Source organism: Gavia stellata, chromosome 4 (genome assembly GCF_030936135.1).
Source record: "Gavia stellata isolate bGavSte3 chromosome 4, bGavSte3.hap2, whole genome shotgun sequence".
Classification (NCBI taxonomy): Eukaryota; Metazoa; Chordata; class Aves; order Gaviiformes; family Gaviidae; genus Gavia; species Gavia stellata.
In genome coordinates, this window is record NC_082597.1 from 57,013,194 (window position 1) to 57,040,892 (window position 27,699).

The window sequence follows — 27,699 nt, forward strand, 5'->3', positions numbered from 1 at the left end:
AACAAACAAACAAAACTCCATTTTCACTCGCTCTTTTTGGTTTAAATATCTTCAAACAGGGAGTCATTGTGATCATAAGAAAGGTAAAAAAAAATAAAATCTAAAAAAATCAACATTAGCAAATGAAATGTTCAAGAGGCAACTTCCAAATAAGCTTGTTAGGTCAGTATGCCACCAAGATACACTCTATTATTAGGTTTGTCTTCTTCCCGAGTAATGAAAAATAATGCAATTTGATCAAGAGTTGACACTTGTCGCAGTCTTCGTTCTAGTGCTTATACATAAATTATTCATTTCTGGACCCAAACATAACTGGCTAATATGGTAACGCAATTACCATATTAATACGGTAACTATAGGCAATGCACCAAATCTCTCTCCACAGAGCACTTACCTGAACTGTATCCAGGTATTTGCCCTTTGGTCTGTAAATCTGAGAGTCCCACATTCAAAGGATTGGGTACCATGGTATCTAAATGTGGCTTAGGCCCAACAGGGTGGGATGGTGAATGCTTCATGCCAGGCTGCCTCTGCTGCTGCTGCTGGAGGGCACTCACCATACGAGCAATCTGCAAATGAAAGAAAAAAAATGGGGATCATATATCCTATACTGTAACACAGAATACCAGTAAACATGAAGAAACAGTGAATTGAAACAGATCCAAAGGACCTTGCTCTCTGAAAAGGGCAATTTGAAGAGAATGCAAAATGAAGAGAGCAGATGACATTGCAGCAAAGACAGCACTGGCTTTAGTAGACTGCATTTTCCCAGCGCACTTCATATTTCATATGATTGACAAAAACAGTGCCACACCTGTTGCTCCTGCTGTTGTCGCACAGCTTGAGATAACTTCCTCTGGCTCTGTAACAGCTGCTGCTGCTGCTGCTGCTGAAGGAGGAGCTGACATGCCTATAAGATAAGTCGGGGTGGAACGATGAGCTCTGTATTTTCAACTCAAATGAAATATAATTGCCAGGAGCTAGCTAGTCACTAGCAAATGCTTTGCTCAGAACTTATGTAAACTGTTTGTCATTCCACACACTCAAATAAAATGAAAATTAATGCATTAGAAGAATACTATATCCTTCACTTGTTTCTAATTTAACATCATGCAACAGTATTTACTAGTACCTGCTTTATTACCATCACTATGACTACAAGTCTGAAGAAAACTTCATTAAAAATCAACAAATAACTGCTTTCTGTACAAGGACATTGCTTAGAATCATTATTAAGCCAATGCAACATTCACAATAATTACACAGGCCCATTTAGTCTATCTGCTACCCTCTAACAGAGCTGTATTTTCCTGTACAACAAACAGGGAATACTTGTATAAAAATAATACAAGATCAGCAGAACAAAACAGAATTAGAACAAACATAAAAAGAAAACTCTTTCAGCAGACAATTTGTAAATAGTCTGTCTCACAAGATTACTAGCTACTTACTAATTGAAACTGGGGAATCTGTGGAAGCTGGCTCAGCATGGCAATCTGTTGTGGAGAAAGCTGGGGGCCCATATTGAAAAGACCAGGATTCAAGCCACTGTTGGGAAACTGTTTGAGCATGGAGGCCGAAACCTGCATGGAAACCAGTTACATATCCTCAAGAAATGCACTAGTATGAGAAAAGATGATGAAGTAGAAGTATTTCTATAAAGGAGTAGGTACGACACCTATCTTAAATGGTGTTCTGGGAAATACGTTACAGATTTATTAACACAACACATTCAAACATGCACAATCTATGACTTGAGCAGAGCGAATAACCTCACTTGATTGACAATATACAGTATTACATGTGCAGATGCAGACACACACAAAAAGGTTCCTCCCCCAACCAATGGGTTGCTAGAGACTGCACTAAATTAAAATGCTGATATATATGCAGCTAACTAGTAATCACAGCACTGCATTATCACATTAAAAACATACTGCTTGACAAGGAAAAAAGAAAGGCGTTCAGGCAGTCACTAGAGCAAAGAAACAGTGCCTCACAGAAAGAGTTAATCTCTTTGTATGCTGAATAAGCTAAAGTAAAAGGCAGCAGTAGGTGGAGAAGAATCCCCCCATTTGTCCCTGCATTATTTGAGAGTTACGCAAGTAGAATTCAAGATAATCTCCAAGTCTTCACCAAGTCCAAAGCAAAAGGTAAACTTGTGCATTTGGAGACCCTGATGTCTTTGAGCTCTGCAAGATAAGTAGCCCTTCAACAGGCCTCTCGGGGGTGGTGGGGGGGGGTGGTGGGGGGGGCGGGAAGCACAGAACAAGACTGCTTGAAAAAAATTAAGCAACCTGTCACACTTAAGAAAAACTCTCAACTTCCACTTTTTTTTGTTGTTTTTAAAATACTTTGCAAAAGCCTATGCAAGACAGAGGATTCCTGAATCCACTTAGAGGTTTAAAAACACTGGTACCAAGCATTTACCATCAACTGCCTTGGAATAAGAAAGAAGGCTAATCCTTCTGCACTGAGTTTTAAGCACTTTCAACTATGAATTTTAATTTTTTATCTAACTTTTCAATTTCTTAACATCAAGTCAAGACTAAGATAGATGTATAAGTAACCTCAATGATGTGCTCTGAAGGCTATAGCTCTACTTTTTACAAGTAACCAGTTTCTATAAATTCCTTACCTGGGGAGAAAGAAATTGGGGAGGCACTTGCGCCCGGATATTAGGGGAAGGATTTAGTGGCTGCACTGGTGTGTGCACGCCCCTCGATTGTGCTGTGCTGTTTCCAAACAAACCATGATTGCCACCCTATAAAATTAAAGCAGTAGTGAGAAGATGAATCTTTCAAGATAATGGATTTCTATGCTATTAACTACATATCAATAACAATGAGGCAAGTACTGACTTAAACAGAGTACTCTTAGAATTAACTGAGATGTTTGCCCTAAATCAGTAATATTCTACCAGGGTTAAAACTGCTATACTAGATTGTTGAGATGTAGGCTCTTTCTCCTCTACATTGAAGAGTCATGTTTATCCACTTATTTCAAAGCACGTAACAAAGCTAATATTTTATATTTTGCACTTTAAGGGTTAGGAAATGGAAACTTGGGAATACAACACGCTCAAAAAACCCATTCAACTGGCTTAAAGTATGGCAAGACTGTGTCAACAAGAATTTTGGGCCATCATTTTAGAAAAGTCAGGTACTTTTTCTAAGTAGGTTCTTGACCTATCACTCATAAGCCTATTACTTCCTCTGCAGGCCTTTCACTAACTGAAATTAGAATTCAAAAATTTTATTAAAAATTTTCCTTCTGTTGTGAAAATTTCAGCATTTTGGGTTGGGATGTTTTTCTTTTCCCCTCTAAACTGAAGAGCAGGAAAATTTCCAAATGAGAAAAAAATGTTTGTTTGGGTTTTTTTCCTCCCAGTGATTTATTTTCTAGTGCAAAAATACTTGCTGTTTGAGGTTTTTTTTAATGAGAAGTATTTACTGTTTTATAAGCAACTTATGTAATAATAAACCCTACTGCATGAAAAAGACCAAAGAAAATTTGTGATTATGTTTCACTATTTCAGCCACTGAGCAGACTGTCTTTATTTGTAACATCTTCCAGCAAAAGCCACAGGAAATGTTATGGATAGTCTCCTACACTAACAGTTGCATGCTGTTGCTTCTAAAAGCTGAAGCTCATACTCCAAAAGGTCCTTATGTCCCATGATTCTGTCCTTTCATTTTCAAGACCCTCAGAAGTTCCCATCTTCTGCTGCATATCAGGATGTCTACGATCCTCAGATACCTGGGATTCTACACAGTACATTTTCTATTCCTCAGCCATCATTCTCTGTTCTCCTTCTCCATGCCAGCACTGCTGTACCCAACATAAATTCATCATTCTTCCAAACTGAGATTGTGCAGGCCTTCTCCAAAACCTTTCCTTCCCTTATTTACAAGGATTTCATAAACTTTCCCTCCCTTCTACCATAATACTGTGCATCTTCTGCTATCCTTTTGCTAAAATAGAAGTGTCTCATCCTGCTTCTATACTGGCCAGCATTATGGATTGCCTCATTCACTTGGATCAGATTTCACCTCCTTAATGTATCTTCTCTTTCAGAAGCAACTCAAGATGTCATACTAAGCATACAGGAAGACAAACAAAAAACCCCACGAGACAGAAGAGTTCTTAGTCTGGAAAGAACTGACTGAGGTCAACTACACATTAAAATTTTTTGAGAGGCTTGAAGCTGCAGCTACACTTTCAGCCCTCCCTAAAGCTCAGAGTTCTGCACACCGAATTCAAGAACATGCCTGCAAATTTTGGACTTGATCTAATGTTCAACACTGACTGTGTCACATCGAAACAGAAAGACAACACAAAGAAACACCATTATGTTAGGCATGAGACTACATAAGCTAATCCAGTTGCAATACTTAGGTTCTAGTCTTTTGTTTCCCAGTATTCCTGCAACATTTTTTTCTAGCATAATGCAAAACATAATAGCCAGAAATTCTTCCAAACTGCAGTTAACCACTTCATTTCTTCCCCACCATTCCCCTCTACACGGAACAAAAATATTGCTACTTCAAGAGTTTTTAAAAGCTGCTAAATCAATCCTTTCTTTGGGCTGCAGGGAAGGGAGAAGGGAACAGGCACAATGCAAAAATGATTGCAATTTTTTGAAGACACATTTCACATAAAAAGTCACTGGGTGCAGTTGGGAAAAATTCAGTGTCAGGTGTGTGGGGCAAATCAACAGCCTCTAACTAGGTTTTAAAACAGCAATTAAAATAGGTTGCCACTAACTTTATGACTTCTGAAAAGCACATCTATCTGCTGCTGCACTGTGATTCAGGAAGTAAGAGGCCAACAAAAACAGATGGAATACATTTTGATGATAGGAACCAAAGTGGATTGATTCTCAATGGCCTGATACAGCTGAAGTTTCCATTAACAATATTAATTTATTTAGTAGGAAAACAAATGCAAGCAACCAACTAACCAGGATTAAGCCCAGGTTGCAGCCTTATAACAATGCATCTTATAAGGTGGCCTGCTTACTTGTCTAGCAGCGAAGTTTTGGGGACTGAGCCCTGAGCCGATTGCCCCAAGGCCGACGTTGGATAGTGTGGAACCAGAGGGAGACAGCTTGTAGCTGGGAGAAGGGGAGAAGGGAGAGCAGGGAGCCTCATCCCCAAGGCACCCATCTTGATTGGAGAAAGGCAAAGTCAGCTGAAGCAGCAGTTAGCCAACAGCAGAAGTTGGTTAGTGAAGCAACAGAATGCAAGAGGAGAGAAAGAGGGATGGTGAGTGACTAGGAAGAAGCAAAGTTAATTTGTAATAGCAATTACAAGGACAAAACTTCTGACTCAAATGATCACATAACAATTAAGATTTTGGTCCAAGGAGATAATCAATAAATTCCTAAAGGTTTATTTTTAAAAATACATTTTGAACTCTTATGAAGTTTGTTTCTGACAGTGCCTATTACCACTACAGAAACAAACAAATCTTGAATGAATTCTTAATGTTAGCACACACCTACAAACATAGTTTGTTAGGAATGCATTAGCTCTGCTAGTGGTATTTATTAATTAGGCCACCAGAGGGAGTTGACAAAACTGGTTTTTGGCCTGTTATACCAAAATGGAGGAGTTAAATTCGTTGACAGTAACAAGCCTTCAGAATTTTAAACCAAATTTCTTTTCCATTTTACACGTGATAAACTGTATTAAAAAACCCTAAAGCATTCTGAATCTGTTGGACACTCTCCAATTCATAATGTGAAGCAATTAATGTTTGATAATAAGCTTCTATTTAAAATAGGCAAGAATATGAAAGAAACACTACCATAACATACAACAGATGTCACAGGGAAACAGATGTCATACAGAAGCTTACAGTACACAGACATACAGCATAAGGGGTTGCGGAATTTAGAAAGGGTGTTTCCAATAAATGACAGACATGAAAGCAGAAAAAATTTGGAAGACTGTGATTACTTATGTTTACTTAGATCTAAACCAATTTTTTACAGTAGATGAGTGTAGCCAGTAGCCAAAAGAATCATTGTGATGAAACCTGTAACGAATTTCATTGCTACCAGTAGTTTACCCTTCCAACAAAAACAAAGGAATTTCTTTCTGTCCATATTAAGAGCAATCTGTTCTAGAATAAAAAGCCTCATTCTCCCCAGATAACTTAGTTTGTCTACGCACATCTGACACCTTTGTTTTATATACACATTCATTCTACAAACATAACTCCCCTACATCTTTTGAGTTTGTCCAAGGTTACTGAATTTTTAGCATTTCCAGAGGAGTAGGGTAAAAACCTGGGACCTTGAACACAGAGGCTGATATGAATTTATCTAAAGATACTTCTCTCACCTTCTCAAAATAAGGCCCACTATCTGTGGTTCCCATGTCTTTGGAATTAGATGGACGGAACCCAGATCGATCCTTTCTCATCATGTCATTAAAATCCCCGAGATTCATGGCTCGTTTATCTACCTCGAACTTCTTATCTGGGAGACCACCTGTAAAAAAAAAAAAAGAGGAAAGACAATAAAATTCGTGCCAATAATCTCTACCATGTTTCATGACAGCAGGTTCACAGCCAGAGAAAGTATCTTTAAGATCATGGTATAAATTACATACGTTTTACAATTTAGTTGCTATTAAAAGTGTTGAAAAATTAAAGTAGGAAGTTTCATTTTTAAGACTGAACAAGCCATTTTAGTTTAAGAGAGTTTAATGTGAAGTATTTCTCACAACTTATATACAGATATAAACATATGCATTTCTACAGCAGCCTAGTTCAACTAATGATATTCATTTATACATAATTCTCAATGTCTTCCAAAACTCGCACTGTTATTTATTGGTATTCAGTATCTATAGACACACCACTATTTAAGTTCTCCATATATTCTACTTAGCCTCTACTGGGTTTGGCATTGAGAAACTGCAAAACCATGCGCACAATTTGATCATAACTCTCCTGCAGTCATGTGAACTTAACTCTTAAACACTACAGATCATTTGGTATAGTGTAACTCCCAGACAGGCAACCAATCTCCCTCCCTCAGCCTGTATGCAACGATTACACAACCAGTAACAGAGACACTTTTCAAACATCCCCTATAGTCTCCTGCCATTGTTTAGTGAGTAATCTGGTGGAACACGAGGAAGAGATGTTAGTAACAGATAATCAAACTGCAACGTACAGAGTGAACAAGACTTTCATCTTTCTCTGTAAGCTTATCACCAGCCAAATGCTGACTGAAGGAAGTTTTCTTCCTTACACACTGAACTGCTGCCAAGGAACCATTTTTTTTGGTCGTATTTGGCACCCGTAAGGTATCAGATGCATATTGTTATGTTGAAGTAGATGGAAAACATCTTTGTATTAAAACATGGACAACATGATAGAAATTAGCTTTACTGATATTTTTAGTTTTAAATAATTTCATTTAGTGGCACAGATGGCCCTTCCAAGAACAGTTTAAAAAAACCTGTCACCACAATTAACCAAAATCTGTGACTCCTCCAAAGGAAGTTCATGACAGATATCCTACCCTACCACTGACAAAACACTGTCTTTATCAAACAGAGCAGACAGCTAATCACTCCGATACCTTCAAAACACTTATCAATTCCTCAAAAAAGCTTCTCACAGCTAGCATCTCTTCTTAATGTCCAATCACAAACTATTAATATTCATAGGTATGTTATTGCCAAGAACCTACAAAATCAACCACTAATTACATGGGTTTTCCTTGCTGGCACAGCTTTCAAAGTTGATCCAGCTTCATCCTCTCAGATGCCTTCAACATCACTTATCACAAAAGCACTTGACAAATCACCTACATATCTTGGCTTGTAACTGGAGTCACACTGACCTGGATGAACTCATCTCTTTCTAACATACCCTTAAATGCTAGAATTGGCTTTGCAAAAGCAGTCGCATAAAACGTCATGTACATCTCAATCCTGTCAATACCTAACATCTAACCACTACACACAATGCCAGCAATGCACTACCAAAAGGCTTGTGTGCTTTAAATCTAGACAGGAAGCCCTCTCCCTTCGTTGCTTGAAAAGAAACTGAAAGCGAGACAGTCGCATCACTATCTGAAACGAAACTGGGTCAATGCCAACACAAGATGACTAAGCCGCAGAAACACCCTTTTGTCTCTTCAGTTATCCTGATGATCCAATCAACTCCTCAAACATTACTGAATGATGCCCTGTAAAACTGCTTGTTAAATAACTTGTAGAGCATTAAATAGCACCTTTAAAGGCTTCAAGCATAGATATGATACGCATGCCTCTTAGTGCTGAGGCAGCTGCTTAAACTTCAATACAAACAAGGCCTTGCTAAGAGATGGTAGCATTCATTTATCCCATTCAGAGAAAATTCTAATGCATCCTTGAAACCTGTCATGTGAGTCTGTCTTTTGCAGTTGCCAACAAAAGCTATAAATAATGCAGGTGGCTGAAAACTAGCTTTACCTTACATAGTACAAGACAACCGTTAAAATCTGAAAAGTTTGACTTTTACCCTCTGCAGTAGGCAAGAATACTTATGCATGAATAAATACAAAGCCCCAAATCTCTCTACATGCAGAAATGTACAACAGGTTAAAAGTCCAACAATATTCATAAAAGAAGACACTTCATCAGTTCTTGGATTTTTCCCACTATTAACAGCTGTAAGAAACACCGTGAAAAATGTAAAATGAAACAAGAGCTTAGAGGATGACATTCATGCCCTAGTGAGGGAAAAAAAAACTATTAAGTAGGTCTCCCCCACCATATGCACACAGCTTAAAAGAAAAAAAATTGCATTCTATACGAACAAAATTATATAATGTGATCCTGTACTGGGAGATAGGAGACAGAATCTGCTGTTGAGCAAAGTTACCTAAAACATTTGCAAACAAGAGACTCAACATGGTGAAAATACATACATCCAGTGGGGTAACCCAAACGGAAAAAAAAAAGCCCAAACATTTGAAATATGTTTTCTGCTTGACCAGAAAAATGAAAACATTTTGAAGATACTGGTTTTATACCTTTGCCATAAATTTACAACATCCAAGCCTACTGAGCAAGCACATGTGCTTAGATATCGAAGTGTTGCACCTGAATGCTAAATCAGGTTATGGATTTGTAACATATTTACAATAGACAGCTGCATGAACTGCATTTGAATCAACAGAAATTGGAAATCAATTTCCCAGTCTTTACAGGTGATTTGAGAATTCAGTGATCTGCAGAGGTTGCAACTAATACATTAAAAAAAAAAAGACAAAGGTGGTTGTCGAACAGAGGGAAGGAAGAGATAAAATATGAAGTGGTTCTGACAAGCTACTTCCTGTGGCAAAGTTCATGCCTCTAGACTTACATACTAGGAGAGATTTCAAAGGAAAAGAAGTTGTATCCTATTTTCAAAGTAAAACAAGCTATCTATTGAAAGGATTTGACAGAAAAATAAAAAGAAAAAAAAGAGGAAGTAGATCTGCCTCAGGCATGCTATTGATCCATCTCTTTTCTGTCTTGGTCAGTAAACAAAAACATCACTCCAGCACCTTGCAATAAACGGAACACATTTTTCAAACAAGATGACTGAGACCAAGGTAGTAAGAACTACTTACTGACAACTGGACCTATTTTTATGATGCATGATCATCAGAGCGAAGGTGCTGCATGCATACCAAAGCCAAAGTTTTCTTTGATACACGTGGTCTCCAAGCACAGATTTAGCTCTGAGATCAATGTGCATTTATCCATGAACTGTGAAAACACCATGCTGGGAGTTATCTAGTTAGGAAAACCTGGTATGTCGTAGTCCTCACTGAAAACCAGTTGAAGAACAAGTCTACGTCATAAGTAAGTCCAACTTTTAAAGTTTAGACGTAGATATAGGCTGAGCAAAGAGCTTACAGTTTTCCACAAGCCACTGCCATAAGCAACACAAGCAAAGCTGCTAAGCAGAGAAGTAACAGAAAAGCCTTGAGATGATCTGTTACATTCTTAGTCTTTGAAACAGAATACAAACTATAATAAATGCCTCTATCTAGGATCAAGGATGCCACCATTAATGGGCATACTAAACTTAAAGAAGTGCAACATATCAAGACTAAGTATGCAATCTTTGGGCACCATTTCACAGGATATTCTGAGCGTCAGCCATCTTTCCTCAGAAGGTCTGATGGCCTTAAGGTCCTTGACAGCAGAAAGTTCTAAAGGATCCTAAAGCTTAACTTGGAGATAAAGAACTGAGACAGCTATAATCAGCATAATCCAGGCTACCATCCTCTTCATTTGTATATTCTTAGATGTGTTCTTTAACAGCAGCATCTGAAGGCAGATGAGAACTGAACATCCAAGAAGACAACTTATCTCCGTCTAGAAGATCTTTAGAGAAGCATGATACAAATCACAGCCTGAATTCTAGAGAGGCTATATGAAGCCAAACTGGAGAGATCCAAAAACTCTATTACCTTCCCCAAAACTGTGTTGTACTATATAAATGCACGCTTTAACATCTCTAATTGGGATCCTTAACTATTCAGAGGAAGAAAGCAATTTTGGGAAAAATAAACTACTTAATCCTCTATGAAGTGGGATACACATTTTAAGAATGTAATGGATTTGAAGCTGAGAGACACTGCAGCTATTTGGATTGCATTAGAATACCAAGTCAAGAGTTGATATTATATGCAAGTTAAGTCTTGACTACCACAACTCTACCTTTGGTACCAACAAAGATTAATGGATATTCCCAATAAAAGAAGTTTTTTGATTGGGATGCTACAACAGTGGCAGATGAAGAAGTACTAAAGCTGGTGACAGCACTGGTGCTAAGAGGGTCAACATCAGAGCAGACTTCTTACAAGGAGTAATATTGGAATAATTTGGTCAACAATACTAGAAAGGCACAGAAGAGGTATGGCAGAATCAGAGTGGCACAGAAACTGCAGTTATAGTACAATTGTGAGTTTGCTTCTGGTAGTACCTAAAATCTACTATTCAAATCAAGAACAAATATTTACACTGCTTGCATTCACAGGGTTTGAACTTGTGCTATCTAGTTTTCCACTGTGACCAGAAGCTCCCACAGTAGAAGTTCAGTTTCAATCATACAGCCATTGTCTCACTAGGACAGAAGACACTGCAGAGGAAAGCAGTATCTACTACCAGACTACTTTCTGGGGCAGGGGGAACACATCAGACTAGTCAACTGTCTTGACACCTGTAAAAACATAAAACTGAAGGTGGTATTTATCTGAGTTGAACAAACAGCTCTTGCTACCCTGTCCTCTGCTACTGTCACTATTTGATGTTTAGATGCAAAAAAATAAAATAAAAATCAGGCAATGAAACAAACCAAAAATTGCCGCAAAGACAGGATCCAATGCACCAAACCGTAGATGTACGTGATGCTGGAAAGCAAGATTACTTCATGCTTAGCGCACAGTCAGTCATAGACCTCAACACCGTAACTTCCTTTGGCAGGTAATAACTCAGAAGTAAATAGGTTCTATCCTTGATGCTGGCTATGGCCAACTTGTATCACAGACCCCACACTATTCTAGCTTACAGCAACGAACTTCAGAACATATTTTGAAACTAACTGTACTTGACTAGCAAACACCAATTTTAGTTGATCTAGAGATCCCACAGACTGTGACCTGACAAAGAACTACTTTTGCAGGTGGTTCTTCAGAGATACCTCGACAGGATCATCAGTAATTACTTCAATTGACAGTCTCCCACAGGAAACTTAGAACCACCAGCAGAATAAGCACTGATTCCAAGCCAATCACCTCTTCCAGCCAGCCCTCCCCTTCTTACCAAGTCCTTTCTGTCCCTTCAGCAGCACTTTGTGCCTGCGTGCATCCATGTCTCAGCCGAGGTAGAAAGTTTTGCTATTATGCAGAAGTAGCTGGAAATAAGCAGCTTGGTACTGGAATGTTTTTAAACATGAAACAGGTAAAATGGTTAATGCATAACAGCCATACTGTGGGTCTCAGCATTAATCACGTGAGATTCAGAATCAATGGTGTTCACACCTTCATAACAAACTTGATTTGCACTGATACAGGGACCCCTTCCAGACACAGAACCACTACACACACAGTACTCTGGAGCCCACAGGGCATACCCTCATCTACACAAGAAATTCACTGTTCTAGATGAGAGCTGAGAATACTAATACTACTACTTTGATGTATCATTCTTTGGACTAAGAATTACAGACCCCTAGCTTTTGACACTGTAACTGGGAGGAATCTGAGGCCTCTGTGACATTCCTCACAGTTACAGAAATAGGATGAACATCTCCAAAATTACTGTTGGGCTTGTACAGCAGCAATGTTGTTTAAGTGGACTAGAAGATCTCTCTTTGTAGCCAGGGATATGAGGTAATCTTCCTGCTTCTGGAGATTTTGAAGAATCAAAAACCTGAACACAAGTAATCCCTAGAACGGGAACATAACCCTCTTCCCCGTTGTAAGTATCAAAGACTATCCTGTACAAGTTTTTACCCTTACTAAGCCTTCAAAGACTTGATAACAAATAAAATAAATAATCGGAACAGCTGATTTGGATCATCCTTTTTTAATATATGCCTTAGGAAACTTGAGGGAAACCATCTCAAATGGCAGAAGATTTCAGAAACCTGTGGTATTTCTATTACGATACCATGATAGTGAATATTCAGAGACAATCTGGAGAAGAACAGAATGCAAAACTAAATCTGATTTCAAGATTAAAAAAAAAAAATTCTGAGAGAGTTCACTACTTAGTTTCCCAAAGAAGAAAGTCAGGACAAATTCAAATATGATTAAATGGGATTAATCCAAGTGGTCAAATCCAACTCTCATTTAGGATAGTGTTTTCCACACAGCCCATCCCACTTAGGCTGCGTAGTATTTGTGGTGAGGCTATCAAGAATGAAAAATCTAGTTCTGCTGAGCAGTAACTTGTAATAGCCTGAGGCAAGCAATTGAAGAAATCAATGATAAAAGATATTCTTTTCCCTCACATCACCTCTAGGGAGCTGCAGTAATTGCGATGTCCCACAGCCAAGAGCTGAAACAGTCCTCCTCTTCCACTAAATGAAAAGGGATCTTCACTTTCTTGAAACAGTAACAATGAATACAAACTACATGGATAAAAAACAGTTTTATAGCATATCCCTTCCACAAGTTATAGCTCCATTCTGTAAAGGTACACATCTTGCATACCAGCATCGGATGCATAACTATTCAAAGCCTACAGCCAAGATATTGGATGCTGTAACTCTCCTTCTATTATGAGGAGAGCTAGAAGTAAGGATCAAACCTTTCCAAAGCACAGCATATCATCCACATAAAAATACTACACGTAATCTCACATTTCAAATGCATTTAAATTACGTTATACGCACCTACAGACAAGTCCATCTTACTGCCTGGAATGTCCTCAGTTTGACTCTGGAAAAAAAAAAAATTCCATTCTGACTTCTATGAAATGCTGAGGAATGTTTCAGAAAGCAGCCCTTGATGGTTAAAGGTGGAATGAAGGAAAGACATGCTTATGCCAATTAAAGTTTTATTTTAAACTAAAATCAAACACAAGGATTCCTGGTATCACCCTGGACACGCCTCACCTCAACCCCCTAATGCTGTGTGTGGTAAGTTTACCCATATGAAACCAGACACATGAATGCATGTGACAGACAGGGAAACATGGACAGACACCTAGTCTGTGAAATGAACCTCTGTCCTCTTGTTCCAGTGGTTGAGAGACGAAACACTGAAAATAGTGGCCAAAATGATAGCTCATCCTCATGACCTGTCAAGTCATCAAATCCTGAAATGTGCTGCCAAGTTATTCTTTAGTTGGCAGTCTGGGACAGGGTGTTCCTATAGCTTTCAGAAGCATCTATGGTCTAGCAGACTGAATTTGAGCTCGGGAGCCAAGAGACGTTACAAACTAATCCTAGTCATGTCAGTGACAGTTTGTGCAGCCCTGGGCTTCTCACAGAACCTCTGCATTATTATCTTTCGCTAGCCTACATTACATACTATTCCTGCTTCACAGGATGACAGTTGGCACAATATGCTGTAAAATGATTTACAAATTAGCATGTCAGAAGTCCTTAAAAAAAATATTTATATGTAACTATTTTTAAGGTACTTCCCTACAGATCTTTCTTTTCTCTCCATGATGTGCCATTTATTTATTCACTTTACCCATCAATCTTTAAGCACTAATTAATAATGAGCCCTTTTTGTTCTAAAAAGACCCTGCTGCACAGTATTTAAAATATAAATAACCAACCAAGACAGACACAGGGCTGTAAATCTCCTTTCCTGATAGGCAGCTGAGATTCAGAATGAATAGCCTTGCACTAATCACAGATGTCTGACACTACAGCCAGGAGCTGTGGCCTCTACCTTGAGTGCTCTAAACAGCATGTTACGAAAATAATAAAAAAAAACCACAAAAAACCCAAATCTTATTACTTGCAAGGAAATTGCAATCTCAGAACAACAGCTGTCATAAAGTAACTTTGAAGAGTCAAAGTAGATTTTGGGTTTCTCTGAGAAGCCATTCTGACTAGTAAGGAAGTGCTAAATACCCAGCTATTAACAAGTATTATAATCAACATGCCAGCAATGCAGATAAGTAAGTAGTTACACACTGTGAAACAGCTGATCTTTTGACTTATTTAAAGCTTACTGCTTTTTTGCAAAGTTGCATTTTATATTTAAAAGGATTTACTTACTAGCAAGCCCATATTTGAAAACTGTTTGGATAAAGGGTTCATCCACGAATCACTATTTCCTCCTTTTAATGCGCACTGAAGAGAAAAAAAGACAAAAATATTTTTAAGCAACTTCTTGATTTCTTAAATTCTGTTTTATCGTTGAGATGCACAAGTGTCGAATGAAAATCCTGGTATCAGAAAAATTAATCTCCTGAACAAATTACTTTTAAGTTTTTGCATGATTGGAAACATTTACCAAATACTTTTTCTTCTTTCCTCTCTCATAAAATTGTTCATTGTTAGGTATACCAACCTGCATGAACACCTGCTGTGTAAAATGTTTATCACACCTTCAGCTTCATTCTGGAATCTGGAAAGCTTTGTGAATGTTATTTATTTTTTCTTCTATTACAGTTTAATACATTCTTTAATCCACCACATAGAGAGACAGATTTCTTCCTTGGCTTTCTTCCCTTTAGTATGGTTTCTCTTACAGGGGCACTGCACTGACCTGGCTCTCAATTTGGCCTTACTGTAATTTACAGATGATCAAAACCAAAACTGAACACAGTTCAACAGAAAATTTTTTTGACAGTTGCTTTGGTGGTTAAAATAAAAAAGCTTTAAGTGAGAAAGAAGTTCATTAGAATAATTTTTGCAAAATAGGAATTGTAAAACTCCATAGCATGTCACAACAGTATTTCCACATCCTAGGAAGCTGCTCTGCCCTTGCCTTTTGAGTTTGCCCTACCTACTTGATTAGAAGTAGACAAAGCATAGTCCTTCTGATATCAATACAGTACGAAGTGTTACTGTACTAGAGAACTTTAACACAAACAAGCCTTAGAAAGCAGTTTACTTGGGACTATAGCCAAGCTCCTGCTCCTGTTGGAGGTCAAAGGTCAGTTACAACAAACACAAGTCAGACCTAAATCCAACAGTCAGTAGAAATAAGTAGTGCATGTTGCCAAAGGGACTGTGGAATCCAAACTTCAATAGACTATGCAAGGAGAACAGAGCAGCCTAACACAGAAAGATGTATCAATAAGAGGAAAGCAATAGCCTTGGGATACTTATTGCTCGGTTTCATTTAGTAATGGCTCTGCAGCTTACATACCAAAAGAATTTGACACCTACTGGCAGATTTATTAGTCACAACAGGTGTAATACATCAAAACAAATCCAGAAACCTCGTATCTTTACACTGTTGTAACAGGCACCTTTACAGCTGAATACTGTAATACCTTTTAAAAAGAACTATTATAATGCTCTAACATATCAGTCATAATGCTTTCAGACAACGCAGTAGTTATGAATCGTTCAAGCATTTTTACCTTCATTTGTGTTTTCTTTCCTCCTTGCCCCCAGCTTGTTGAGTTGTGGGAGGAACTGCTTCCCTGAGAGCCTGCGGTGTTCCAGACTCCTCCCTCCTCCTCCTCTTCCCAGCTGGAATGACGTGTTCCTGTCACTGGCCCATCACTCTCTCCCCAGCCATCTTGCATAGATTTAGAACCTTTAGAAAAAGAAAAGTGTCTTCACTCTAACAGCTGTAAAAACTTGTGCATGAATCCCCAAACCCAAGATATTCGGTGGCATGTTAGCATGTCATGTTTTGCAGCTATTTTAAAGCAGTATCAAACCCTTAAAGATATAATAACCATAGGGACCTCTTCTCTTATACAGATACAGCTCATTTGGATTTCTTTAAAAGGCAACCTATTATTTTCTAGTGTAAATGAAAGACTTCAAGGATAATTAAAAAACAAGGGTGCTGAGGACTGATTCAGGTGTTTTATCAATTATTTCCTCTTTTCCTTCAAAACCTTAACACCTCCCTTGCACTAAACTCTTCCACAAAATTACAGAAACAAAGAACTTTAAGGAATAACAACTAAGTAGAATCTGAAGGAGTGGACCTGACATTATGCTCTGGTATACGTAACACCAAAAGTAGTTTAATGTGAAAAAATCCCCTTTGCTTGAATTTCTGTTCTTAACAATGTCACTAAAAAGACTTACTAGCAGTGCTGTTTAAGCAGATATGCCATTACCAGAAAGCTACAACCATTTCATCACATCAATTCAGAGTGAGGACTTTTCCCTGCCGGCTTCTTTTCTTGCTGTTACTCTCTAGCACCAGCTGCCAGGCAACTTAGAATTCTAACCTCTACTGACAAGGCAAGAGCCCAAATCCTCATCTTGTCCGCTGTCCAACTGTTCTTCTTTCTGCTGTAACTCTTCATTCTGTGTATTTATTCCCTAAGCACTTATCTACTTTAAAAAAGATTTCCATCATCATCACCTTTTCCATAACTAATTCTTCAACTGTCTGGGGTCTGAGTGTGGAAATCAGGGGTAAGGATATTAACACACATAGGAGGAAATCTGAATATAAAAAAAGTCAGGAATTATCATTAGTCTATCAAGGGGAACTCTACCTTGATCAGGCTGAAAATAAGTACAGCAGCATTTCATGGCAGTTTAAGAGCTACCTTTAAATTCATCATAAATAACAACTCAGATACTTCACAGGAAACAACTTTTTAAAGTATATTCCATTTGTACACCAAAATTGAGGGCTGCTTAGGAAACATACTGGTTCAAGTGCAAAAATCTATCTCTTGACCCTTTAATCATACTATTTACACAGAAAACGCTACATTTAAGGATTATGACTGCAGAGTCAATAACTTAATCTGGAAATATCATACATGGGGTAGTCCCTGCAGCTTTAATTTATTTCCAGTCACAGTGTTTAAATATAGTATTATGATCCTGGTTTTAACTACAGGACCATAGATTATTTTTCTGCATTGACAGCTCTCAGGTCCGAGATTCTTGAATATGAGTCTGGACAGTGGTGTAATGATCACTTGTCTGTAGGATTCCTTCTTCATTTCTTCAATTTCTTCTTCCAACTTATCCAAGACATTAAATCATAGAATCATAGAATAGTGTGGGTTGGAAGGGACCTTTTAAAGATCATCTAGTTTCACACCCCCTGCCATGGGCAGGGACACCTTCCACTAAACCAGGTTGCTCAAAGCTCCGTCCAACCTAGCCTTGAACACTTCCAGGGTTGGGGCATCCACAACTTCTCTGGGCAACCTGTTCCAGTGCCTCACCACCCTCATGGTGAAGATTTTCTTCCTTGTATCTAACCTAAATATACCCTCTTTCAGCTTAAAGCCATTACCCCTTGTCCTATCACTACATGCCCTCGTAAAAAGTCCCTCTCCAGAGCTTTCTTGTAGGCCCCTTTCAGATACTGGAAGGCTGCTATAAGGTCTCCCTGGAGCCTTCTCCTCTTCAGGCTGAACAAACCCCAGCTCGCTCAGCCTGTCTTCATAGGAGAGACAGCTCTCTGATCATCTTCATGGCTGTCCTCTGGACTTGCTCCAACAGGTCCATGTCCTTCTTATGTTGGAGGCCTCATAGCTGAATGCAGTACTCCAGGTAGGGTCTCATGAGAGTGGAGTAGAGGGGGAGAATCACCTCCCTTGACCTGCTGGGTCACACTTCTTTTGATGCAGCCCAGGATATAGTTGACTTTCTGGGCTGCAAGCATGCACTGCCGGCTCTTGTTGAGCTTCTTGTCAACCAACATCCCGAAGTCCTCCTTAAGGCTGCTCTCAATCCATTCTCTGACCAGCCTGTATGTGTGCTTGGGATTGCCCTGACCCACATGCAGGCCTTGTTGAACTTCCATCACTGAATAACACAGCTTTCTTCTTCATTCGTTCTGAGTGCCAATTAGGCAGGAGTTGAGAGAGCAGTCACAGAACACAGGAGAATGAAGATCTCGGCTCTTAACACCGGTGACCTACTACAACCCCAGCCATCAGGGGAAACTCCCTATATTTTGCTCCTCTAGAGCTGGGGACACAGATTATGTACAAAATAGTACACATATGCTGCAGCTCTTTGGTACGTCACATATGCAGACCAGTTAGGACAAGCAAGTGACCACGCACAGTCTTTAAACACTATTTTAAGTATTAAGAAATCCATAGAATTTGCAGTGCATCATTAGCATTTCAGAGGTTCTGATTTGTCATATTTAGGTGGCTTTTTACAGATGAAAGAAGAGATTAGTCTAAAAATGTCTAGCATCTAGTGCCAAGTTTGTGTGGCAGGCACAGGAAGCACTACAGTCATCCAAGAAAGGCTGCTATAATGTCAACAATAAGGAAGCAATGCTTTTTTCCCAGTTTTGTTTCATAAATGGCCAAACTATTTAATTGGGTGGGAGGAAGGGAGAATGACCCAGCAGCATACCATCTGTATAGAGCATTTCAATCCAAACAATTACATGTTGCATAAGCAACTTGCATCTGGAAACAGTTTTACAGTGGGTATCATCAGTCAAGTTCAGTAACAGTCATGTATTATCAATATTTCCTACCAGAAACTTCATACCCAAATGTTGTTGGCTTTGGCTATAACATTGCTATGTTCTACCAGCAGGTGATTGCTCATTTGTTGTATTTTCCTTAAAAAGAGTGAAATAAAAATTCTACAGCTTACATCAGCAGGAATAATTTCCACAAAAATAAAACCCTTAATACAGCAAAATTTTAACTTCAAATTAAATTTTGAAAAGATTTCAACAGCATCTCATGGAGAACACAGCTGTAGGAAAGTAACATCCAGAAAATAGTAATCCATTTAAGTTCAACCACAAAAGAAAGTTCAGTTCTTAAGAGTTACAATTTTCCGCACTCATACAATTTAAAAAAAAAAAAAATCCATTCAAAGGCAAGTTGCATTACCAAAACATAGATTACCATGTAATGGCCTCCACTGTGAAATTTTTCTGTACTGTGCATTCTTTTTTTCTGATACAGTCAGGAAAAGTGATTTATCACGTAACAAGTTTATATGCTAAGTAACACGTGGGCAGCCAGAGTACAAAACACATTTTGAGAAAAAGACACATTTCCTCACTCACATGCTCTAACGTTTCAACACTTCCACAAATCCGAGCTGCCCATTTAATTGCTTTGTTAAGAAATTTTTCATTACCTCAAAAGACAAAGTTCCAGTCATTTGTAAGCACTTAAATCACTCATCCATCAAAATCTTACATGACATTCAACACTGCTTCTAGGCCTCAGAAGACAATTCCTCAATGGGTGACCTATATCAAAAGGCTAAACACTAAACATCTTCAGGACCATTGCAAAGAAACTGGTATCTGGCCTATACTCACTAGATTTCATGGCATTCGGGGTGTTGGAAGGTGCATTCCCCCAGCCTGTTGTCGATGCTCCTGTATCATCTACTTCACCCCACCCAGGACTGGTTTCATTTGGCTCACCCCAGGCGGACGTACCATTATCTGGAGCAGGCGGAGTGCTTTTGCTCCAGACTGCACAAAGGAGAAAGAGTTTTCATTACAGACCATTTAGACAACAAACTATTTACTGCAGTGCAGCACCATGTCATTAATCTACTGCTTCATTCTTTCTGTTGAGGATTTTAGATTCTCAATAGCATGGATACGACAGAATTGACAACTGTTCACATCAAACTTAGAGCAGGCACTGACCTCTAGGGATGAAAAAGAGGAGAAAGCTATGATGAGTAATAGTCTTCTCCCAGATTAAACATGAACCCCGCATCTAATGCTGTCCTCCTATCTGGTGAACTTTTGTGACTAATTAAAAGCACCAAACTAACTCAGCATTTTCATATACTGAAGAAAGAATAAGGACATATTTGAAGTACATATTAAAATGAAATAGTATTCTTTAATGCATGTCTGAGTCAGAGAAGAGATTATGTAACAGTAACATCTTAATATATTTCCAGGCTATGTAACTTTTGCTTGTCCTTATTTCAAAGAAGAAAGTATTTTGCCAAGTATTCTTTATCATACAGCAGAGCCAAATTGAGCTAAAAAATTAAATCACAGACTTGCTCAATTTTAAGTGTTAACTGAGTGCTTCAGAGCAAAATTTTTTTTACTAAAAATAAGTAAAGAATTTCTCCCCATTTCTCTAATAATCAAATAAAAAAAACGTGATTTATTCCAGAGAATAGGAGGTTCAGGGGAGACCTTACAGCTCTCTACAACTACCTGAAAGGAGGTTGTAGAGAGGTGGGTGTTGGTCTCTTCTCTCATGTGACAAGTGAAAGGACAAGAGAAAATGACCTCAAGTTGCACCAGGGGAGGTTTAGATTGGATATTAGGAAAAATTTCACTGAAATAGTTGTCAGGCATTGGAATGGGCTGCCCGGGGAAGTGGTTGAGTCACCATCCCTTGAGGTATTTAAAAGACATGTAGATGTGGCGCTTAGGGACATGGTTTAGTGGTGGACTTGGCAGTGTCAGGTTTACGGTTGGACTCTTAAAGTGTTTTTTCCAACCTAATGATTCTATAATTCAAACTGTTCTTCAGAACTCAGACTGAATATGCAGAATTGTCAGCTAACATTTTCTTTTACTGGCAAGCTGACCAGTATTCAGATCAGTTACAGGAGACATAACAAGCAGAGGACTGGTTGATTCAAATTTTAAAGACACTTTAAATACAGAACCAAATATTCAAATAAGAAATTTATTTTCTTTATGGAATAAAACTATTAGGAATTGGAGGCTACACGAGTATCTCTTATGCATTAAGGTTACATTCATATATAGGAACTTGCTGAAAAAAGGAACGAGACTAGTACCTGATGCTTGTGATTTGCTAGTCATTGGAGTAGGCAGGCTCTGCTCCCGTGGGGCCTGTCCTCCTTGTGAGTTCTTGTCCCACAGGTTCACATTCTTGTAGTTATAACTGCTAGGATCTCCCCATGCTGAAGTGCCATCATCAATATCCATTTTTCGACTGATTGACTGTGGAGAAGGTTCTTCCCAGCCACTAGGCTCCTCCTCTTTAGGGGCAGCTGGCTGTGGTCCGCTGTTCCAGTTTGGGTTTGGAGGTCGCCCATTACTTGGAGTTTGGGGCGGTGGACCCCAGGAACCAGAAGTCTCCTGCTGTTGCTGCTGGTGCTGCTGCTGCTTGTTCCAGGAGTTGGGCTGTCGACCCGTCTCATTCCATGTTGAAGTTCTTTTACAATCATCCCATCCACCCTTTGAAGCAGCGCTTGTATTTGCACCATTACCCCAAGTTCCAATCTCATTTTGCCCACCTTCACCCCAACCAGACACTGGCTTGTTTCCTGTACTTTCCCAGTTGCTGTTTTTTGTTTGGTCAGCTTCCTCTCCCCAACCGTTCTTTCCAGAAGACCATCCTTGATTAGGCTGCCGTCCACCCCACCCCTGATCCTTACTAGAGCTATCATTCCAAGAGGAAGATGATTTTTCTTCTGGTCTCCCTCCTCCCCAATTAGAAGAATTGGGGTTCTTATAGTCATTCCATCCTCCAGTATTTTTGGGGTCCTTCCACTCCGTTGGGGTTGAGAGCTCACCCCATCCAGACTTGATTTGATTGCTTTGGCTGGGTACATCACCCCAGCCCCCTGAGTTCTTTGTCTGTGTGGCAGAGCTCTCCCACCCCTCAGTTCCTTTATCAGACTTCCCCTCAGGCCGCGGCATCTCTTCAATATCCCACACGGTATCTTGCTTAATTTGAGTTTGACCCCAGCCGGTGTTTGAAAGCACTCGGGGGTCCAAATCAGTCCTGCTCAGCAAAGTCTGCAAGACTGCCTGGCAATCAGGATGCGTAGGCCTGTATGACCGGCGTCCAGAATTGTGACTGTCACTACTTCCTGCTTTGTGGTTGCTTCCAGTGCTTTGACCTCCAACCTCACTTCCCGCAGAGCTGGAAGATCTTCCCCAACAGGGAGCCTGGGAATTGCCTTGGTTTTCAGGAAGAGGGTGGCCTTTTTGATTGTCCCATGCTCCAGTGCTAGAATTTGGTTGGTTTGGACCACTCCATTCTCCAATCTTCAGTTCATCAGACCCAGACAGCTGTTTCCATTCTCCCTGAGAGACCCCAGACGTTAATTTGTTCCCTTCACCCCATTTGCTTTCATTTGCATGCTGAGGGCCAAAGTTCCAAGACCCACCACCCGTAGACCGGTTATTGTTATCCCAAGAATCACTTCTTGACCCATTAGGTTTTTGAACAGAAGCTCCTTTCCAGGAGTCCTCTCTATCCTTTCCATTGTTCCCATGGTTTCCAGAATTGCTCTGTCCAGAGACTGTGTCAGTTCCAGAAGACCCTCTAGCTGTACCCCAAGATCCAACACTCCCAGTCTTTCTTTCTCCAGTGCTTTGTGAAGGGGTGTCAGTGCTCCTGGAAGGGTTCCCCAAGCCCATTTCAAAGGGCATTCCCTTATTCTCCATAGGGTTTGGTGAACTTAAGTTCAAGGAGTTAGTGTTTCCATTTTTTGGTCCATCAGTGTTATGAATTTGAGCCTGTTCTCTGCCAGAGACAAAGTTAACACCCGCATTTTCCATCTTTGACTGCTGTTCCCTAGAGGTCTGACCTACTGTGCTAATCTGTGCATTGGAGCTACCACTATCAGATTCCAAAGTCCCCTTCCTAGAACTGCCCTCTTGAACCAGTGCCGGCCAAGCAGATGGGTTGCTATTTGGGTTAAAGTTGCTGAAGCCAGAACTGGGACTGATTCTATCTTGTCCACTCAAGTTCCTCCAATTACCTAGTCCGTTGTTACTCTCGGCAGCAGGGTTGGAAGATTGAACAGATTTAGCCTTGGGATCAGATTTCCAAGCCCCAAGATTACATTCGTTTCCAGCGCTTCCAGACTGGCACTGGCTTCCTTTTCCTTTGTTACTAGTGGTGCTTCCTGGCAGAGTATTCTTCTCCAAGCCAGGGTTCGAGGCACTGTTGTTATCGGTGGTGTTTTCGGAAGAAGACTCAGCATCTTTGCTGGCAATACAAGGCCACTCTTCCATGTCAGACCCGTCTACAATCACCTTGTCCCAGATGTGAGTTGGGTTGGCGTTGGTGCCGCTGTTGGAGGAGGCTCCAGGACCCCAAGTGGAATTTGCATAATTTGAAGCAGCAGCACCTCCAATTGCTGAATCTAAAAAAAACCCACACCCAAAAAGGTCATTAATAATCAACATTATTTACAAGCACTGAAAATCACATTTTTGACACCACTGATTACTGTGTTCATTAATAAGAATCCTTCCCTCAAATGTGTAACAAAGTTGCTTTGAAAGAACATCAGGCTGGAAAACACCATTGAAAATACTGATAAAAAACTTCTTTCAACAAACTCCCCACAGCATTTTGTGGGCATCTGAACTCACCATTGACTCACTACTTCTACTAACAGTCCAGCTCTAAGTTCAACATAATAATTATAACCCAGTTAATGAATATTACTGATACTGGTTGTAGACTTTTCAAACACACATTTAAAATCATACTATATATATAGAACAAGGATGAGCGTGTGCACACATTCATATGCATGTGTGTGTACACACAGTCAGCTGTTGGTCTGCTACTCCGCTGACTCAAAGCAACTACAATTCATTACAGATCAAAAGACTGAAGACAAAAAGCATCTAATGAATATATAAAGCTGAAAAAGTCTATCCTTCAGCTTGAAATACCTTTTTCAAGTTGATTTTGCTACTAGGAATTTCTTTCAACCCTTTGCAAAACAAAGTTATCTCCAAAAGTTACTGTAAATCGAAAGACCCCAAAGCTACACAAATTACAATTTCTATGTAGTAACGTGCAAGCTGTATTCAGTATGTAATTATCCCACATTTGTGTCACTGCTATATTTACCCTAGAAACCACAGTTTGTGGTTTTGCAAGCAGCTAAGCTGATCCCGCTGCACTGGATGGAGGCTAGTAAGAGATGTCACTACTTCTCTCTCTCACAAGCTCTTCTTACTTCAAGTTCCCCAAGTTTCACCTCTCATCTTTGACAATTCTGATGACAGTTAAGCCCTTTAACTAAGTCAACTGTATTCACTAGCTCAACCCTAAACTGTCCACTTTTTGATGCGTTAGGTTTTTTCTGGCTTAGCACATTGCACAGGGTAACCTGCAAGTTCAATGAGCTTTGGAGTCACTGTAAGAAAATTAGCAGGATGAAGGACAATGAATAGGGCCTCTTTCTTTCATCTGTGGTGAACAATTATTATGTCCTATGTGGTATGCCTTCACATGGACAAGATATCTGTATATAGTTTTAAAGCAGACATAAATTAACAGTGTCACAATGGATTAAGCCTATGTCAGTGCTGGCAGCATGATGTCTGCATATATGCAGACATGTTAGCAACATTAGTTTAAAACATCAGCAGAGATTCCCTTGCCATTCACATAATTGATCTGATCCTCTAAATAATTTAAGTCCATTAGTACTTCAGTCTTGTTCTCTATATAGAGTTCCACTAATTTTTCTATGTATTTTTAATACGAAGGGACCCCAAATTGCTCTCACCGCAAGTTCCCAGTGATGAAGACTAAACACTCTCCCTTCTACAAAACCATGTACTGAACCCTAATATATTAGTCTTATTCAGTTATCCCACTCAACCAGCTTAACTTATTTTGCAGAGCATGAAGTTCATAGTAACATCTGCATCAGTATCATACCTGAATATATAATGTTACTAACAATACTGGCTCCATGAAAACAGCTTCCATGAAAATAAGGCATAATGACCTTAAAAAAGTGGATTCCCCCCCCGCCCCAAGTTCCTATGTTATATATTCAAAAGTGAAGACCACAATTTCTGGTTGCTAATACTTTTAATAGAAGATGAACAGATCAACTTTCAGTGCCTGTCTCAGGCTTTCAGTTCATTAGCCTAACCAATGAACATCCATCGAATGCCCTCCAGATCCCCCTTCATTGAGGGGCAACAGTAAAGATCAAGACTTCACAGCAAGGTTAGAACTCTCTTGTAAGCTTCGAATACTGATGAACAAAAGTTTGCTTTCATCCATTGAACCCTAGCCACCAAGATCCAAAAGACCAAGCTATTCCCATGCACATTCTGTTCCTTCTGTTGCCTTAACCTCAAGTGCAAACTTAATAGCAAGGAAGTGTGACTCTCTACAGATATTTATATCTGGCTATCTTTTTTGTACACTGAATAACCCTTCCAAAGTTGTCTTGCACATCCTGAATATAATTGGTATTGGAAGAATTATATATGTTACCCTCCACCCCATTGCTATGAGACAATAGTAAGTTTGGTGTCATCATTCAGGGCACTAGAGTTTTGCTATCGTACAGAAGCATTTCAATTCTGATAGAAAAAGCTACATGTAAAGAAGGATTATGTATTGACTTTTTGTATTAAAGCCTCACCAACACCATCTAAAGCTATCTGGCGAATGTAACAATGCGAAGGAGTAGCTAAGCTGCATTATTTTCCTCTTTGGGAACCTTCTTTTTTTCCACGTGGGATGAATTAATCACAGTATCAGTGCTTATGTGCCTGACAGAATTAGGCCCAATCTGAAATCCAATTTGTAAACAGCTAGTATCTCAGACAGGATTAATGATGTGTGAGACAGTTAGCAACACCATACTTAAATAAGCACTTTGATGGAGCACCTTAAGTGACAGCCCCAACCTTTCTCTTGTCCAGCTACTTGTTCCCACTCCTCTGGCACACCTACTGTCACATGCTAGCACATATGTTCCCACTGATACTCAGTGAGGTAAACTGGTAAATCATCCAGACTGAAATTAGCTTCAAAAAAACAACCTGGGTTAATTTTAATCCAAGTCAGCTCCCCAGCCCAATTAACTGTCTTATGGTGATGGGATTTGCATGGGGTGAGGCAGGTCTGAAGGACCCATATCCTTCTTGGCAACACTGCTGACTTACATCAGGATAAAGCAACTAACCATTGGCATAAAAAGTTGCCACAATCAATAAAATACAGCCATATAACATCTTAGTTGTTAATGAACCATTAAACTAAATGTAAAAATATGAGAATTTATAAAACCAAATTTCAGTCTCAGAAAAACAAGTATTAGGTGTCAAATTAATTAGACAGAACTTAAGGAGCCTCTAAAATACTTCAAAGTGGCCCTCACAGAGTACATCCAACAGCAAAAAAATGCTGTTCATGAGAAATTTTGAAAACTTTTAGAATGCTTCACTACCATGAAGTCTCCTTTGTCAGTCTACTACCATCACTGTAAAGGTATACCGAGGCTGACATAATGATTTTATATATAGTCAAAAGACATTGGGGTGGTTTTTTTTCTCCTCTTCATCTTCCAGGTGTTTTATCAAAATAAGCCATCTCTAATAGATCTGTTTTTAAAGTGATTAGCTAAAACTTTGCCATTGTAGTTTAAAATTCAATCCCGCCCTTATTAAATAGGGAACATCAAAGACAACAAGATAAATAATCTGTCAAACAGGGATTTGCTACAAAGGAATTCAAGTACTGAAGCCACAAAACAAACAGAATTATTTATTTTCCTAGAATCCTTTTTAATAAAGACAGCCATCCCATCTGGCTTACTTGATTCTGGAGTTCCAAGTCACCTCTGCTTTTTTCTTCTGAACCACAGAGAACTATAAAAAGTTTATGCTCTCCAAGACTGTGGTAAAGAAATCCCATCCCATTAATCTGGCATGGTTTTCAAAGGCAAACTCAGACATAGTGGTATCGTTATTTTCTTCTTTCAACTTTCAAGCATTTATTATTTCTTTTTTTAAACACCCTTATTGTTAGAACTGAAGTTGTCCTTGACTTCTCAGATCACCGAAGTTTTTCTTTAGAAGGCAGATGTCTTGATTGGAATTTTGTTTGTTCTATCATAACTTAAGAAGGAAATATTACAGTTACTGCAATTCCCCAAGGGTCTAAAAAATTCAGGAGCAGTCATAATTTTCCCATGTTCATAAACCTTATAGTCTCAAAATCAATTTATCTTCTGGACTTCAAAGTGAACAGAAAACCAAAACAGGACAGTCACCACTTTTAGGCTTATCTAAGGAGAAAAACAGGATTACAACTACAAAAAGTCAGGAGCAAAAGGACCTTCTAT

At 39.2% G+C, this 27,699-nt stretch overlaps 1 protein-coding gene across 2 annotated transcripts in view; it reads right to left on the minus strand.

Annotated features, from left to right (window-relative positions):
- The window catches only part of TNRC6B (trinucleotide repeat containing adaptor 6B), a 96,710-nt gene that overhangs the window by 12,677 nt on the left and 56,334 nt on the right, over positions 1 to 27,699 (minus strand). The window contains exons 5-15 of one of the 2 annotated variants that reach the window (XM_059815941.1): positions 21,406 to 23,730; positions 19,940 to 20,098; positions 16,062 to 16,240; positions 14,746 to 14,820; positions 13,402 to 13,447; positions 6,351 to 6,499; positions 5,023 to 5,193; positions 2,639 to 2,764; positions 1,452 to 1,583; positions 815 to 910; positions 395 to 569 (exon numbers count right to left, since the gene is read on the minus strand). In XM_059815941.1, the coding sequence (XP_059671924.1) occupies positions 395 to 569; positions 815 to 910; positions 1,452 to 1,583; positions 2,639 to 2,764; positions 5,023 to 5,193; positions 6,351 to 6,499; positions 13,402 to 13,447; positions 14,746 to 14,820; positions 16,062 to 16,240; positions 19,940 to 20,098; positions 21,406 to 23,730 (3,633 nt within the window). The remainder of the gene's footprint in view (positions 1 to 394; positions 570 to 814; positions 911 to 1,451; positions 1,584 to 2,638; positions 2,765 to 5,022; positions 5,194 to 6,350; positions 6,500 to 13,401; positions 13,448 to 14,745; positions 14,821 to 16,061; positions 16,241 to 19,939; positions 20,099 to 21,405; positions 23,731 to 27,699) is intronic. The other variant, XM_059815942.1, reaches the window with a different exon arrangement.